Below are 18,964 nucleotides of genomic sequence, written 5' to 3'. Positions count from 1 at the left end.
TGGTAGAGTGGCTAGTCCTTTTGGTTGTGGCATGTCCTCGTTCCTTGGTCTATCTCTTAGGCATCTGTTGATATGGTTGCGTGGGTATCCGTTTTTGGCGAATACCTTGTATAGATGTTCCTCTTCCTCTTTTTGCAGTTCTGGTGTACTGCAGTGTGTTGTGGCCCTTTTGAATAGTGTCCTGATGCAGCTTCGGTTGTGTGTGTTGGGGTGGTTACTTTCATAGTTTAAGACTTGGTCTGTGTGTTGGTTTCCTGTGTACCCTTGTGGTGAATTCTCCGTTGGGTGTTCTCTCTACTAACACGTCTAGGAATGGGAGTTGGCTATCCTTTTCCTCTTCTCATGTGAATCGGATTCCTGCGAGTGTGGCGTTGATTATTCGGTGTGTTTTTTCTATATCTGTGGATACCCACGCAACTTTATCAACAGATGCCTAAGAGATAGACCAAGGAACGAGGACATGCCACAACCAAAAGGACTAGCCACTCTACCATACGTCAGGAGCATCTCAGAACTGACAGCCAGACTACTGTGACCTTAGGACTCATAACAGCACACAAGCCAACATCCACGCTCAGACAACAACTCACTAGAACAAAGGACCCAATACCCAGCATGAGCCAAACTAACGTAGTTTACAAAATACCATGCAAGGACTACACAAAACACTATATAGGACAAACAGGAAGACAGCTAACAATCCGCATCCATGAACATCAGCTAGCCACAAAACGACACGACCAGCTATCTCTAGTAGCCATACACTCAGAACACCAGCAGCACGAATTTGACTGGGAAAACACCACTATCATAGGACAAGCCAGACAGAGAACAACCAGAGAATTCCTAGAAGCATGGCATTCATCCCCAAACTCCATCACAGACACATTGACCTGGACCCCATATACAAACCACTACAGCTGAAACTGACACCCGGAAGCGGCAAGAACATCCATCAACAGACACATCGACCTGGCCCCCATATACAAATCACTGCAGCTGAAACTGACACCCAGAAGTGGCAAGAACAAACCAATATAAATACCGGAAGAAACATCAAAGCAGCGCTTCACACGAGGCTCCAACAGCACTGATGATGTTCCCTAGCCAGGGAACGAAACGTTTGCAGCAAAAACTTCCAGCTCGGCGAGCACAACCACAACAACGGATACCCGGGCTACAAATCTTCAGTCAGACTTTAAACATTTGATTGAGTACATGAATAAGAAATGTGTGGAGGAATGAGGGCCAAGCAAGACAGGTGTGCGTAGTTTAGTTTGGGATTATGGTCAGCATGGACTGATTGGACCAAAGGATCTGTTTCTGTGCTGTGTGACTCCAAGTGACCAAGAAAATGAATAAGCTTCAGAGTTGTTTCTGAATCAAGGCGAACTAATGTACTTGGTGAGTTCAAATTCCACTGGCCTCAGATGTCATTGTATCACAATCTAAACAGGTTGCTTGAAAATGACGAGAACTGTTTAATTGTGTTTTTATTTTGGCCAAATCTAATTTCAGCAGTCACCGATTCCTCCACTTAATTTTGGGCTCTCCTACCAGAGGAAACATCCTCTCCGAATCTTAGATCTTAAGACTTTGAATTCAGTGACCACAGATAACTATAATTTAGTTATCTGAATAAGTAACAACTTCAGTACATGCATTCAGCAAAATTTAATTTAGTTTGAGCTAAGTTGACAAAAGTGTTCAACTTAACACAGGTTAGTGCTATTCACTCAAAAGAGAATAGAAGCTTGATGGAGTGTGTTTTTCTTAGTAACTAACATTCTAGCCCCACAGCCGGATGCTTAGAGGAGTGTTCTCTTGGTCTGCTTCCATGTTTTGTGGTTGCTCTGCCATTGCTGTCCCCCCCCCTGCATATTTTGGTTGACACCACCACCCCCACCCAGAATGTTCTGGTCAACCTCCCTCCGCGTGTTCTGGTCGGTCCTCCACCTGAAGAAGGCAACATCCTTTTGAAGGTTGCCTTTTGTCTACAAGCATTTGTCAAGGTAGAATAAATTACCTGTTATGGACCAGACAAAACTCCCTTGACACATGTCAAGGAGATGGCCTAGATCACTAACTTGACCTTACTTTAAAGGTAAGTGCCAGGTGTTGTTCCAGATGCAATTCAATTGGTCAAATTACTAGGCTTGAAGCAAAACACACTTTATTCGCATATGAGAGCTAAACTACGGAAGAAATAAAATGAGAAAAATATTGGCTTAAATTTAACTCTATCAAAATACTTAACATAATTCCCTACTCATTAACTATTCCAATCTCATAACATCCCATAAGCACACTCTCTTAGCAGAGGCAAAGTCATTAAAATTAATTATCTCTCATGCAATTCTAGCAACAGGAGAAGACCCCCAGCTTTTAGCTATGGCAGAGAGAGGGATAACAGCTTCCACATCAAGCTTCAAGACCCTCAACAACTGCAGAAAGCTAAACTAGTAATCTTGGTTCCATGAGAGCTTGGCCCCACACATTCAGGCTGCATTTATTGTTCCAACTTTAAAACAAGTCTGAAGGTCCCACAAGCTGTTTACTTTATTGGCCAGCCAGACCATTCGCAACCTCTGTCTCAACCTCTCTTCACAGCAAAAACCAGGACAAAATATACCTCTTCAAGCCATAGCATTGTCACAGAACCCTTCTATCCAATGAAAACAGGACAGGTATCCATGATGCCATGATTACCTCCCTTCCTGTCTATTTTCCAGCTCAAGGTCATTTTTTGGATGTTTCAACGTCGTTCCTCAGACAAAGGGTTACACTGGCAAAATCTTCAATACCACCTGGAGATGTGATTTGAGTACTTGGAGACTAATTTTTATGACCTTTATCTCTATTCTGTGATTCTCTATCAGGTCCCTGGCTATTCAAAATTGCTTATGACTTTCCAGAATGCTAAGAGACAATCACTAGTGTCTTATCGAATGTAATGTCTATATTTTTATCTAATATAGAACTAATTTACTCAGGGTCTGTGTTTCTTCCTTGCGTTTCAATGGGATCAACTTTAATTCGAGAGAATTATTGCCATTTTATCCTCCGAGGGCAAGCCTTCCATCCCAAGGTCTAATCTACAGAAACATTCATTCTTTTTACCTTCCAAAACAAAAATATACTTTGTGTGCTCTTGTCATCTGAAAACTTTGAATTTTTCCCTTTTATATCAAGTTCAAGTCATTGACGTATAAAAACATCTCAAAACCAAATCCAGAGGACCCCATAGTATGGTTCACTACCACCCTGAACTTGACAGCACAAAGCCAATTTTATACCTGTACTGACACTGTTCCTCTAATCTCTCAGGCTTTCGTTTTTTAAATGCTGTCATACTTTGTGTGGTTAATTGTGAAGAGAGTATTCAAAGTCCATATTCACATCAGTGGTTTTACAGTCAGTTATTTTGTGAAAACTCTTGAAGCGTTATGATTTCAAACACAGCAACCATGTATTACTTTATTTTACAACAGAATAGTGAGTTTTCTGGTAAGTAACATGCAACAAGGCACTAAACCGGTAACCACTGACTTGAATAGTTCTGAAGCATTATTTTGAAGCTTTTTCCCTTCAAAGTAGGTTGCATGAAGGTCACATACAAGATAGTCTGATTCTTTTGGTTGTAATGAAGAAGTGAAAATACTTCTGTAAGCTACTAAACAGTACTTGATAACCTATGGTCTTTATGCCTTTGTGCTTTAGAAAGACACAAAGACACTCCATTCTCTGGCGTTTTTTTTTGTTTGTTTTTGAAGGTATTAAATAGTTCCAGTGGACCCTTCATGGAACAGCCCATCATTTCATCGCACTGAAGCAATTAGTATTTAGTCCTGAAGTCAACATACTTTTGAATTTTATTTCACTACCTGAAATGATTGATAAAAATAAATTGTCTCTGCCATTGCACAAGTTTCATCAAATGCATTTTAAACGGGATACTTTTACATATCTTTTTCCAAGTCCATGATGGTTAAATCTCAGATAATTGACAAAACCGAATGTATGTGGGATTTTTACTTTCAACCAGTGATTCAGAGCACTGTCTGAGTCTTTCTACAAAGGAAAGAAAAAAAAGATTGTGTAACATTTCATCATAATTTCTTGGTAAATACAAACTTTGAAATTGGCAGGAGTGTGCCTCAAAAATTCATCCCAGCCTGAAAAGTTTAATTATTGATTTGAAAGGAAATCACAGCTAATTTTCTCCTGGTGCGATGAGCTTGTGAGGGTAGGAATAGGATGACAGAGCAGCTGAATGTGTGGCTGAGGAGCTGGTGCAGGGACAAGGGTTCACGTTTTTGGATCATTGGAATCTCTTCTGGGATAGAAGTGACCTGTACAGGAAGGGCAGATTGCACCTGAATTGGAAGGGGACTAATATACTGGCTGGGAGCTTTAAGAGCTGCTTGGGAGGATTTAAACTAGTAAAGTGGAGGGGTGGGGGGGGGGACCCAGGGAAATTCTGAGGAAAGAGATCAATCTGAGACTGGGACAGTTGGGATAAGGGGTGAGGCAAGCACTGGGGCAGGCAAGAGCAAAGCTGAGAACAAGGCAGAATATAAATAAGATGGCATTTAAATAAATGCCAAGAGGCCTAACAGGGAAGACAGATGAACTTAGGGCATGGTTAGGAACATGGGACTGAGATACCATAGCAATTATGGTGATGTGGCTCAGAAATGCACAGGACTGGCAACAGAATGTTCCATGATACAAATGCTATAGTAAGGATGAGGAGGGGGGAGTAGCGTTTTTGATAAGGGATAGCATTACGGCTGTACTTGGGGAAGATATTCCTGGGAATACATCCAGGGAAGTTAATTGAATCTGAGAAACAGGAAGGGGTGATCACCTGATTGGAATTGTATTATAAATGCTCAATAGTCAGTGGGAAATTGAGGAACAAATTTGTAAGGAGATCTGACTTATCTGTAAGAATAATATGGTGGTTTTGGTGGGGGATTTTAACTTCCCAACCATAGACTGTGACTGCAATAAGGGTTCAGATGGAGAAAAATTTTACTGTGTACAAGAAAACATTCAGATTCAGTATGTGGATGTACCTTCCACAGTGCAAAACTGGACCTACTCTTGGGGAAGTAAGGCAGGGCAGGTGACTGAGGTATCAGTGTGGGAGCACTTTGGGGCCAGCGACCATAATTCTATTAGTTTTAAAATATTGATGGAAAAAGATGGACAGATTCCAAAAGTTGAAGTTCTAAATTGGAAGAAGGCCAATTTTGACTTTATTAGACAAGAACTTGCAAAAATTCATTTGTTGCAGATGTCTGCAGATAAAGGGACATCTGGAACATGAGAAGTCTTCAAACATGAAGATATTGCCTCTGCACTCTCATTACCTCCTGTTAGAGTGAAAGGCAGCAGCTGTGGGGAATGCCAGATAGTCTGAGAAATTGAGGGTTTGGTTAAGAAAAAGGAAGTAAGTATACGTCAGGCACAGACAGGATAGATCAAGTGAATCCTTTAGTGTATAAAGGCAGTAGGAGTATACTTGAGGGAAATCAGGACGGCAAAAAGGGGGCATGAGATAGCTTTGGCAAATAGGGTGAAGCAAAATGCTGAGGGATTCTATGAATACATTAAGGACAAAAGGGTAACTCGGGAGAGAATAGGGCCCTTCAAAGATCAGCAAGGCAGCCTATGTGTGGAACCACAGGAGATGGAGAAGATAGTGAACGAGTATTTTGCATCAGTCTTTATTCTGGAGAAGGACATGGTAGGTATAGAATGTGGTGAAATAGATGGTCACATCTTGAAAAATGTCCATATTAAAAAGGAGGTGGTGCTGGATGTCTTAAAAGGCATCAAAGTGGATAAATTCCAGGACCTGATCAGAACTCTGTCAGAAACGAGGGAAGTGATTGCTGGGCCCTTGGTTGAGATATTTGTATCATAGTCACAAGTGAGGTGGTGGAAGACTGGAGGGTGCGAACATGATGCTACTATTGAACAAAGGTGGTAAAGAAATGCCAAGGAACCATTAACTGGTGAGCCTGACATCAATAATGGGCAAGTTGTTGGAGGGAATCCTGAGGGACTGGATTTACATGCATTTGGAAAGGCTTGGACTGATTAGGGATAGTCAACATGGCTTTGTGTGTGGAAAATCATGTCTCGCAAACTTGATTGAGTTTTTTGGAGAAGTAACGAATAGGATTGATAAGGGCAGAGTGGTTGATGTGATCTGTATGGACTTCAGTAAGGCATTCAACAAGGTTTCCCATGGAAGACTGGTTAACAAGGTTAGATCTCATGGAAAACAGGGAGAACTAACCATTTGGATGCAGAACTGGCTCAAAGGTAGAAGACAGAGGGTGGTGGTAGAGGGTTGTTTTTTAGACTGGAGGCCTGTGACCACAATGGCGGAGTGCCACAATGATCAGTGCTGGGTCAACTAATTTTCGTCATTTATATACATGATTTGGATGTAAACATAGGAAGTATAGTTAATAAACTTGCAGATGACACTAAAATTGGAGGTGTAGTGGACAGTGAAGGAGGTTAGAGGAGAAAGTGAGGTCTGCAGATGCTGGAAATCAGAGCTGAAAATGTGTTACTGGAAAAGCGCAGCAGGTCAGGCAGCATTCAAGGAACAGGAGGTTCGACGTTTCGGGCATATGCCCTTCTTCAGTGAAGGAGGTTACCTCAGTACATCAAAATCTTGATTAGATGGGCCAATGGGCTGAGGAGTGGCAGATGGATTTCGTTTAGGAAAATGTGAGGTCTTGCATTTTGGAAAGGCAAATCAGGGCAGGACTTATACACTTAATGGTAAGGTCCAGGGGAGTGTTGCTCAACAAAGACCTTGGAGTGCAGGTTCATAGTTGTTTGAAAGTAGAGTCACAGGTAAACAGAATATGAAGAAGGGCATTTGCTATCCATTCCTCTATTTGACAAAGCATTGAGTATAGGTGTTGGGAGGTCATGTTGCAACTGTCCAGATGATTGTCAGGATCCTAAATTCAGTGTGGAAACAGGCCCTTCGGCCCAACAAGTCCACATCAATCCTCCAAAGAGTGTCTCATCCAAACCCATTGCTCATTACTCTGTATTTACTGCTGACTAATGCACCGGGCTAACACATCACTGAATCCTCTGGGTAATTTAGCATGGCCAACTCACCTAACCTGCACTTCTTTGGATGGTGGGAGGAAACTGGAGCACCTGGAGGAAACCTATGCATTCACGGAGAATGTGCAAACTCCACACAGACAGTCACCCGAGGCTGGAATCGAACCCGGGTCCCTGGCACTGAGACAGCAGTGCTAACCACTGAGCCACCATGCCGCCCAGTTTGGCCACTTTGGGAATATGGTGTCCAATTCTGGTCATCTTCCCATCGGATGGATGCTGTGAAACTTGAAAGGGTTCAGGATAGATTGACAAGGATATTGCCCGGGTTGGAGCATTTGAGCTACAAGGCGAGGCTGAATAGGCTGGGGCAGTTTCCCTGTGTTAGGTCCCCTTGAGATTCTTACACGTTTGATGCAGTTGCAATATGCCAACCTCTGTGAGCAACCATGATTTGTTTAGGTAAGTACCAGCTTTTGGAGGATCACATAACACTCTTCACAATGCTTGTGGAGCGTGTCAAGCAAAGCTGTCTCAACAACAGAACCATCCTCCCTTTATACAGGGTTTTAAATTACATTCCTGGAGCATCAGAGACTGAGGGGTGACCTTATAGAGGTTTATAAAATCATGAGGGGTATGGCTAGAGGAAACTGACAAGATATTTTCCCTGGTGTGATGGAGTCCAGAACTCAAGGGCAGCGGTTGAGGGTGAGAGACAAAAGATCGAAAAGGGACCTAAGGGGCAAATTTTTGACGTCACGAATGAGCTGCCTGAGGAAATGGTGGAGGCTGGCCGAGTTTCAGCATTTAAAAGGCATCTGGATGGGTATATAAATAAGAAGTGTTTGGAGGGTTGTGGCCCGAACTTTGTCAAATGGGACTGGATTAGATTAGCATATCTGGTCAGCATGGATTAGTTGGACCCAAGGGTCTATTTCCGTGTTATACATCTCCTTGACTCTATAACATGACCTCCCAACTCCTGAACTCAATGCACTGACCAATAAAGGCAAGCACACTAAATGCCACCTTCACAGTCCTTCTACCTGGGACTCCACATTCAAGGAAGTATGCACGGTGGCACAGTGGTTAGCACTGCTGCCTCACAGCGCCTGTAGACCCGGGTTCAATTCCCGACTCAGGCGACTGACTGTGTGGAGTTTGCACGTTCTCCCCGTGTCTGCGTGGGTTTCCTTCGGGTGCTCCGGTTTCCTCCCACAGTCACAAAGATGTGCGGGTCAGGTGAATTGGCCATGCTAAATTGCCCGTAGTGTTAGGTAAGGGGTAAAAGGGGTGTATGGGTGGGATGCGCTTCGGCGGGTCGGTGTGGACTTGTTGGGCCGAAGGGCCTGTTTCCACACTGTAAGTCTAATCTAATAAGGAAGTATGAGCCTGCACTCCAATGTCTCTTTGTTCAGCATCACTTCCCAGGACCTTACCATTAAGTGTATTGGTCCTGCTGAGAATGTTTACAGGGTATAAGCAGGCAGGGAAAGAGGTAAGCTCTGAGTTTCGTGAAACAAGAGGTTCAGCTGAGCATGACTCAGATCAGACAAGAAATTGCAGTTTACAATGGGGTGCTGGAGACAAGGGTAATGGGTTAACAAAGTGGAAAAGCATTCATTATGTAGAGCTATTTGTAACTTCTGTTTGTAACTTCAGTTAACAAGGTGAAAAGTATTCAATCTGTAAAGCCAATTGACAAGGTTAAGAACATTCATTGTGTAACAGCAGATGGCTTCATCTTTACTGTTGATGCTCGCTGATTGTAACAGTGACCCAATTAATATGTATGTTGCCTTACCTGGATGCTCCTCTCTGTAAAATGACTATATAATTCCTTAGAAACTGCTGTTCCAGAGACCAGACCGAGAACACATGCCACTGTGCACATGGGCAATCGTTCTCTCTCCTTTCAGGGCCCAGAGTCATGATGCAGGAGGTAAAACTATACTGTGTCTCTGAATGTTTTGCTCCAACTGATATGGGGATAGAGAAATCGTAACACATTGATCTGGGAAAAATTTGAAACCTTTGTCAATTTTTAATGACTTTTGAAACCCATAATGTCATTAACTGCTGGGGTTTGCTGAGAAATCTCTGGGATTGGTCTTGACTCTATTTAATGTGCTCCAGGATGTTCAACCATAGTTTGCCTGTTATTTGTGTTTACCTTTATCATGAACCAGACCACACCCCCTCAAAATATTTTCAGGAAGCAGTCTGGACCTTAACTTTTTCTTATGTTGAAGGTGGATGTGATGTGCCAGGTGCAATATGACTAGCCAAACTTCTCGATGTTAAGCAAAGCACAATTTCTTTCAAAACTGTGCAGTTGAGATACAAACAGTAGAAAGAGGAATTTAGAATAATTTAACTCTGCTGGAATGAATAATGGATACAGTAATTATTACTAATTAACGATTTCAATATAGTAATATCTCATAAACACACCTGTTGGCATAAAGGAAAATTCAGAGACATATTCTCATATGCAGTTCTCCAATTCAGGAGGAAAAACATATTAAGAGGAAAATGCAAAGAAGGAAGCAGCTGGGAAGGATTTACTGACACCCCCAACTCTGAGACCCCAACAGCCTCTTAATGCTACTGAAAAACCAAAACAAAGAAATCCTGATCTGAGAGCTGGCCACACCCATTCAGGCTGGTTTGGAAAAAAAATGCAAGGCCTCTCACTATCCACTGAGGTGCTCTTTTGCCAACCAGCTCCGCAGACCTCGTTCAATCTCTCACTTCAGGTTAATGGTTGATAATAGAACATGTGTTGCATGTATGTCAGTTAGTTCAATGATTGTATTGCTTTTCTAACTTGGAATAGTAAAGTTTATTGTTTTTTTAAAACTCTGAAGTCATACTCTGTCTATTTTCAGAGACAGCAGTTACTGGGCCCTACCCTAACCAAAACAACTTTGGTGCCTGGTTTGGGATTATAACAAAACAAATGAAGGGTGCTTTAATTCTATCTCTGTTGTATGGTGTTTTTTAAGAATATTTTAACTTTGTCTGTTCTCCTCTTAACACTCCCAATACCCATTAGTTCAATTTGGTAATGTAATACTGCAGCCCACAAGACAATTCTTAATGGTGAAATACTGGTAATCATGAAATTGATACTCCAAATCTATGAAGTGCGCCTCCATCATTGCTGAGAGGAACCAGTGCAAGGAGTTTGTGCTGTTTTTCAGTTGATGAGTTAAATCGCATGTTTTAATTTTCAAGACATCCAGTTGGTGTATGTTGGCCACATTTTGTGAACCTGGGTTGGCTTGTGCATTCAACACAAGCAGAGATCCACAGGGATTGGCTTCACGCTATGTGTACTTCTCTAAATGTTGCTTTCCTTTTCAACAGTTACTGATGATGAAGTCAGAAAACGAATGTCCCAAGGGTCGGCACAAGAACGGAACGAGCAAGATTTGAGACTACAAAAGAGGTCAGCATGATGTTGCGTGTGTGTCTGTGTGTACCCGCGCACGTGTGGATTATTAAGCTTCCTGCATTCCAGCATCCTCCCCTGTTTTCTAATGTGATGATATTGACTACTTGGTCCCACTATGAACTTGACCCTTGCCAATCATGAAATTGTTTTGTCATTCAAAATCCATAGGAAGTGCATCCGAGTCATTGCTTCGAGGTACCTCTACAAGGGGTTTGTGCTGTTTTTCAGTTCAGGAAGAAAATAAAACAACTCAGTTTTGAGATGTCCAGTTGATATATATTTGCTTTGTTTTGTGGACCTTGCTTGGATTGTGCTTTTAAGGCGTACAGTGGACGATGGAGGTTAGATTTGCAACAACAAATCCATGACCAATTGATAGAATGCAAATCTGATTGGTAATTTGTCATTGAGTCACATAGGATAAATGACTCATGACATCATATTACCGGATTTGTATAGTAAGATACTGTATTCGAGAGTAGCAACTCACATCTTGCTTTAATATTTATTCAATTCCACCCTCTCTCTCCCTGCTTCATGAGGTTACTCTCGATACTCATTTAACAGAAGAATGAACAATAGGAATTGTGTTTGTCATTGAAATTGTTAGAGTATTATAAAAGCAAGTTCTTGTTTTATGAAACTTTAAGAAGTGAAGCATTTCAACTTATTGTCTCATATAGATGATTTGAAGTTGGGGATCACATAGTGTGTCAACGTTTGCAGCTGACACTAAGCTGAGTGGCAGAGCAAAGTGTGCAGAGCGCTCTGAAACTTTGCAGAGGAACACAGATACTTGGAGTGAGTGGGCAAAGGTCTGGCAGATGGAATATAATGTTAATAAATGTGAAGTCATCCATTTTGGTCGGAGGAACAGTAAAAAGGATTATTACTTGTATGGAAACTATTGCAGCATGCTGCTATGCTGAGGGACCTTGGGTGTCTTTGTGCTTGAATCACGTAGGGTTGGTCCGCAGGCACAACAGTAATTAAGAATACTTTTTGAAATTTTGCCCTTCATTGCTAAAGGGATTGAGTTTAAAAGCAGGAAGGTTATGTTGTACAAAGTGCTGGTCAGGCCACACCGAGAATACTGCCTGCAGTGTTGGTCTCCTTCCGTTAAAAAGGATGTAAAGGCACTAGAGGGGGTGCAGAGGACGTTCCAGAGTTGAGGGGGTTAGCCTATGAGGAGATACTGTGCAGACTGCGATTATATTCAGTAGAATTTACAATGAGGTAATATTGTATAGAAACATATAAATGGAATAGGTAAGACAGAAGGAGGGAGGATGTTTCCACTGGCAGGTGAAATAAGGACAAGAGGGCATATCGTCAATTGGGGGAGCATATTTAGGACTCAATTGAGAAGGAATTTCTTCACCGGAGGGTTGTTAATCTATGGAATTCCTTGCCCAGTGAAGTAGTTGACGCAACTTCAGTAAACATTTTTTAAAGCTAAGGTAAATATTTTTTGAATAATAAAGGAATTAAGGGATACGGTGAGAGCACAGATAAGTGGTGCTAAGTCCACAAAAAGATCAGCTATGAACTTACTGAGTGGCGGAGTAGACTCTAAGGGCCAGATGGCCTCTTCCTGATCCTAGTTCTTATGTTTTTATTTATCATTATCTCAGAAACACTTTGTTTTCTAAATTCATTCCAGTTGTATTTTAAAGTAATATTGGGGTGTCTTTTATTGATCCATTTTGAACACAATGGAATCACAGGGTTAAGCAAGTAGGAGTTGCTGTCGTCGTTTATTGGTGCCATGCAATAAAGGAAGCAATACAATGTGGTGAAATGGTGGCTCAGTGGTTAGCACTGCTGCCTGAGTGCTATGGTGCTCTAGTTTTTTCCCACAGTTATGTACAAGCTTGATGGATTAAGAAAATGCAAGGTTACAGGGATAGGATGGTGGTGTCGTCCCTTTTCTGCCTTAAGTTGAAGCAAAATGCTCAGAGACACAGTATAGTTTTACCTCTTCTATCTTTATTCCAGGCCCTGGAGGGAGAGAGACATAAGTTCTCTGTCTTCTGTCTGGAACAGCAGTTTCTTTTAAGGAATTATATCGTCATTTTGCAGGGAGGAGCATCCAGTTAAGGCAACATACATATTAATTGTGTCACCAACAGGAGCAATCTTCTATTGGTAGTGTCCAAAACTTGAGAATAAAGGAACACAAATGTTGATTACCTTTGCACAGGTGGTTTATAGTTTTAGCAGTGTCAACAGTGGTGCAATTGTTTATAAATCAGAAGGTTCGGGTTATGATCCCATTATATAAATTTGAGCTCAAAACTTTTGACTGCCGCTCCAGTGCTTTACTGAGGGAATGATGTATTTCAGATAATCAGTTAAACCAAGGCCCCATCTGTGCACGCTCATGTTCGTAGAAGAATCCATGATACTGTTGTCTTTTTCACTGATAGTATCATGTCCAATATTCTATCTCCTTAGGTAGACACTCACAATTGAGGATGACTTGCTTCCATTCGGTTTGATTTGAAATGGCTGTTCAATCCAGTGCCAAGTCTGTAGACTCTGACGCATTCAGGACAGGTAGTGTTTGGCAGTACAGATAAATGATTTTGTGTGTGTGTGCGTGTGTGAGAGAGAGAGACCAAGTCTCTCTTTCTGTTCATGGTATTCCATAAATTAACAATTTTCCCACAAGCCACTGTGAAGTTTGACTTCTTCAGAGATGCTTCATAAACGGTCCAGAAATGTTTTCGTTGCCCTCCTGGGAATCTCCTGCCACAGGTTTAGAGTTGGGCAGTTGCTTCAAGTGTCTGGGGTCTGACATACAAACTACCTATCCTGCACAGTAGAACTAGTTTTGAGTGATTAGCATCTCGACATGGAACACATTTTTGGGAAACACACTGCATTGGACTACCTTTTCTTGCACTTCATTTTCAGACATTGTGAAAGTACTGCTGGCAGAACTGCTTTTAGACTTAAAGATGCCTGCTGTAGATTGTCCAGGGCATATTGGATCTTCGGGGACACTGCTACCTGGCACACTATGACATTAGCCTTAGGTTGTATATCTTGATCTTTCACCAGTAGGCTGTTATCATCAATGACCACCAAAACAGATAATCCGATCACTATCAGATGTTGTTTGGAATTATTGTTGGTAAAAACAATGACTGCAGGTGGTGGTAACCAGATTCTGGATTAGAGTGGTGCTGGAAAAGCACAGCAGTTCCGGCAGCATCCGAGGAGCAGGAATACAAACTGCCTGCTTTATTGACTGTAAATCAAAAGTGCTTTCTTGGCTAGAACATTCTTTAGGATGTTTTGAGATTATAAAAGGCATTCAATAAATACAATTTTGTTGTTTCTATCCTTAATATGATGTATACTTTGCTGTGGACCAGTCGTATTAAACTCTGATTGCTAGGTTTTAGTTTGTGACAAGCACTGTAATAGTAATAAAAGGAAGACTTGCACTTGAATTAGAATCCCTCAGACTAATTCAATGGATTAATTTGGTTCAAGAGCCATTTTGCACAGAGCACGTTCATACAAGTTGTAATGCAGCAATATTTTTGAACAAAGAGAGGTAATATAAGCTAAATATTAAGCTGCTTCACAGAGCACAGGAAGTGATGGAGATTGGTATATGGATGCTCAAATTGGTGCAAGTAGCAAAGCAGGTTGAGTAAGTGGCCAAAATGGCCGACTGTATCCTGGGTTTATTAATATAAGCACAGAGTATTGATGAAAGGAAGTTGTGGCTAAATGCTCTTAGAACACTTGTTTGGCCTGAAGTTGATCCAGTTCTTAACACTAGATGTTAGAAGTGGTCTGTTACATTAAAGGGTATCAGATTGATTAGATTAGATTACTTACAGTCTGGAAAGTAATTGTTGTTTGTACAAAATGAATATTGGAGGGCAATAGGTTTGACTGGATTTGGTAGTTTTGGAGAGAAAAATTTGGCCACAGATTTGATGAACTGAAGTTTTTGTTGCATGTACAAATCCAGATTATCTAATGTAGTATTTTCCTGTATGGAATGCCAATTTGTCTTTTGCTTTTATCTGCACACCCAGAATAAGATATCTCTTCTCAGGGGTATTATCTCCAAGAACGGTAACCTCTCTGTAAACCACTCTGGGATGTGAGGTTAAATTTATGTAGTTGTGTGGATGAAATGCTAACTCAGAAATAAGTATGACCAAAAATTGACCCCAACTCATGTTCTACCAAAGATAAACCTGCCAGAGGCAACTTTGAGTCCAATAACCAGTCCATTTATGGATTGTGTAGAAGGTTGTCAAAGGATACAGCGAGACATAGATCAGTTGCAGGTATGGGTGGAGAAATGGCGCATGGAGTTTAATCCAGTTAAGTGTTATATGCTGCACTTTGGGAGATCAAATGTTAAGGAAAAGTATTCAGTTAATGGCATGACCCTGAACAGCATTGGTGTGCAAAGGCATCTTGTGGCTGAAGTCCATAGTTTGCTGAAAGTAGCCACGCAATTCAAAAGAGTAGTAAAGAAGGTCTATATATGCTTGCTTTTATCAATTGGGAAATCGAGTATAAGAGTCAGAGCCATGTTGTAACTTTATAAGACTTTGGTTAGGCTACACTTAGAATATTGAGTTCAATTCTGGTCAGCACATTACAGAAAGGATGCTGAGGCTTTGGAGAGGGTGCAGGAAAGGTTTATCGGATACTGCCTGGGTTTGAGGGTATGAATGATAACTGAAGGATAGAAAAAGCCAGGTTGTTTTCTCTGGAGTGGCGGAGGCTGAGGGGAGACTCGATCAAAGTTCATAAAGTTGAGGTGCATAGCTGTGTTGATGATCAGAATCCTTTACCCCAGAGCAGAAATGGCTCAAACTAGGGGCCATGCATTAAAGTTGAGAGGGGAAAAGTTCAAAGGAAATGCAAGTGTAAGGTTTCTTAGTCAGCGTGGTAGGAGTCTGCAACGCATTGTTGGGGGTGCTGATGGAGGCAGAGATGTTAGGGATGTTTCAGGGACTTTTAGATAAGCACATGAATACGTATGGAATGGAGGGATATGAACCAAGGGCAGACAGAAAGAGTCAGTTTAATTTGGCGTCATGTTCAGCACAATGTTGTGGCCCAAAGGGCCTGTTTCTATGCTGTACAGTTCTATGTTCTAACCACTGAAAAATTGGAAGTTTCAAACTATTCATTCGAAAATAGAGAGTTAATTGAACAAATTTTAGAAGTTGTTCTGAAGATTTGATCAGAGCAAAAGAATTCAATAAAATGATTGGTGATCATGAGAAGCTATGTTTCATTTCATCAAGCCTTTTTTGTGTCAAAGCAGGAAAAATGGCACCTTTTCATATAAGTAGCTTTAAATAGGACCTATATCTAAAATAGAAATGATTTAGCACTTCACTAAGCTTGTGCAAATTCTATTGTGAATAGTGGCAAATGGAAACAAGCAGTTATTTTAATGTTGAAATTCTGAGTAAACTGAAAATATGCTAATTATCATACTTAATAGGCAATGTCAGGAACCAATGAAGTTGATGAATGTGATGACTGACAAAATTGGAAACCTAGGTTTTTACCATAGTTTTCTCAAACAATTCAAAGTAACTTAATGAAGAGAAATATTAACTTTATCTGACAGAGTTGTTTTTCTCTTAATCTGGCGAGGAGTTACCACCTCGTGTAATCCATGTTTAAAACCTTATTTAAGGTTGCATAACTGATAGGATACCATTCCCCACATGTGTTACAGTCTTCAGACCATACTCAGCACCGATTAATTGTTCTTACTCACTCGTTGTGCATCTTTACATACCTTGCATGACTTTTCATGATTCAGTATTTGTGAAGCACTGTAATTGTGCCTCACTTTAATTAAGTAATCACTGTATACAAATAATAAACATTGTTAGTATGATATCTTGTTGATTGTGGATTTCTATCTCTGACCCTTAGATTCGATTTTGTTTGTTTGAATGTGAGAATAGAGTTTTTCCTTCAACTCACCACAGAATCCTTTGACTCAAACTTTGTGTTCTCACTAAGCTACTGAAAAGTTTGAGGTGCCATATGGGAGCAAGTGAATCAGGTGTTGAGGACATGAGTGAATAAGACCACCAGTTTAATTTTTTTGAATAAATCAAATTGAATAATTTTGAGAAATTAACAACATTTGAACAAAGAAGGCCTCAGAAGACAGAGTTGAGGATCATGAATATTTTTCAGGTGGAGGCATTGTTCTGAGACAAGGATATCAAAGATTCTAAAGGATAGATTGGTTTGTGTTCCAAATTCCAAACTCCTTTCAGCCATGATTTTATTCAAGGGAAGAGCAGACTTGAAGGGCTGAATGGCCAACTTGTGCAAATGCATTTGTTGGCATGGAAATATAAATTAGGTAGTTAATTCAATGTGAAATCAGGCACCCCAAGAGAACCATCGTGAAGGCAAGATTGAATCAAGAGCCAAAGAGACCAAAGGGAAAAATGACTTGTGTTAAGATCGTCCATTTATTAAATCTCCAGCAATTAATGCTAAAAGGAACATAATATAGGTCCTGTCCTGCAATGATACAATACTTGCCAGAGAGTTCAGTGTTCCCAGTTCAAATCTCACCTCAGAACTTGATGCCAACAAAGTGTGTCAAAATGTGGCCAAACAGGTTGATTCTCAATCTCTTAATCCTACTTGAGTGCCAGTGGCAGACAGCAAAAGTCCGCCAGTGTCCTGATTAATCAGAACTTTTGATGATGGATATTTATCGCATAGATGCATATATTTCATGCCATTAACTCCATAACAATTGTCATGAAAGATGTGAGAATTACATGAATGAATATCATGTTCAAATTGTGGATTTTAAAACAGTGACATACGAGTTGGTTATTTTCCTGGAAGTTTTTTTTTAAATAGTTCCTCTGAAGCAGTCTGGACTTATGACCATTTCCAGTTTGTATCCAAGAGTAGGGCCCCTTAGCATGTGATTAATATTAGTGTGTTTTGGTGGTCAGAGTAGTCCAAGATTGACTGTTCACAGGAAAGGACTAAGGAACATCACATACGTTGAATTTGATTATTAATATCAGTGGGATGTTTTACGGGTTTCTCCAATGGATTGTGTCGGAAAACAAAATGAAACTTGATTTTTCAGAATTTTTGAAGATCTTACAAACTGTGTTGCAGTTAGATAGCTTGGTTAATTGTTGATTATTGTCATCTTTTGTGCAGTACAATTGTGTTGATAAACTCTACACCCTCATGTTAGTATGTTTCTTACCTAGGATAAAAATAATATATGATCTAGCAAGTCTGATACCATTCTGAGATACCACCTATCGAGTAGTACCATAGGCTGGGGTGATAATTCAGTGATGAGGTAGGGAGAGAAATGTTATGTTTCCAAAACTAATGGCAAAGCACAACTGCTCCTTAACCAAAACTGCTGCCATGTTTACGTGAAACTAAAAGCAACACTCCTATTTTTATCAAAAACTCTTTTTCTATACTTCCTTCCATGGTTGCGATCTATAATTTTACACCACTTGTCAGCATTTTTTCTCAACATTTCATCATTGAAATAAAATTTGCAAATAGGCCTCCAAGTATAAGTTGGTGAAAGCTAGTAATCCATATCCCTATTTAGTGCTATGCAAAGGACTCAAGTTGCTAGCTCATTAAACACTCCAACTTCACATTTTGAAAGAAAAATCATGCATTGAGGTGGTGGTACGATAGATTTTCTTTTCCTTTTATGTCCATTTTGAACCCGTTAGTCAGCTGATCAACTGTGAGGAATAAAAGATCAAAGCAAACCTTGATCCTATTCTCACAGTGGCATTGTCTGATAGCACATTCAGACACGTTTCCTTACCATTTCATGGACTAAGAAAGGTTTAACTACCTGCAATTGACTGTACTGCTCCTCTGCTGAAAATCAGCAAAAACAACATGACTACCTATTTTGAATGGCATTTTTTGGTGTGTCGTAACCATCTCCTAACTGAGTGAAATGCCTTGCATCTCCATTGATCCCTTCTTCACACGAGGGTAGGATGAGCAAGTCTTCATCTATTTAATTTCACAGCAATACAGACTGTGTTTGCAACCTTGGCATCTTATTAATCCATGAATTGAAACTGCTGTCCATTGCTTCTCTGTCATAAAGGCTGACATTTTTCAGCTAAATACTGGCATGTGCATCCACTTATTGCTGCACCCGTGTGCAAAATTCCATTATCATGTCTTTGTTACCTTCAGACTAGATTCCAGTATTTTCATGCTCATCCATCAATCCTGTACTTGCAATCTGAAAGTTGAATTTTTTGAAACCCTTAATGATATCAAAACTAGTTATCTCTGACCAATCCAGACTTTCACAAGCTACAGAATGGCACCTTACGTCATCCA

The 18,964-nt window shown here is 40.6% G+C and overlaps 1 protein-coding gene across 1 annotated transcript in view; it reads left to right on the top strand.

Moving 5' to 3' along the window:
• The window catches only part of chchd3a (coiled-coil-helix-coiled-coil-helix domain containing 3a), a 241,728-nt gene that overhangs the window by 48,227 nt on the left and 174,537 nt on the right, over nucleotides 1–18,964 (top strand). Inside the window, exon 3 of the mRNA XM_060843111.1 lies at nucleotides 10,486–10,567. Coding sequence (XP_060699094.1) covers nucleotides 10,486–10,567 — 82 coding nt within the window. The remainder of the gene's footprint in view (nucleotides 1–10,485; nucleotides 10,568–18,964) is intronic.

This window comes from Hemiscyllium ocellatum, chromosome 23, assembly GCF_020745735.1.
Source record: "Hemiscyllium ocellatum isolate sHemOce1 chromosome 23, sHemOce1.pat.X.cur, whole genome shotgun sequence".
NCBI lineage: Eukaryota > Metazoa > Chordata > Chondrichthyes > Orectolobiformes > Hemiscylliidae > Hemiscyllium > Hemiscyllium ocellatum.
This window is presented reverse-complemented; position numbering and strand designations above follow the sequence as displayed.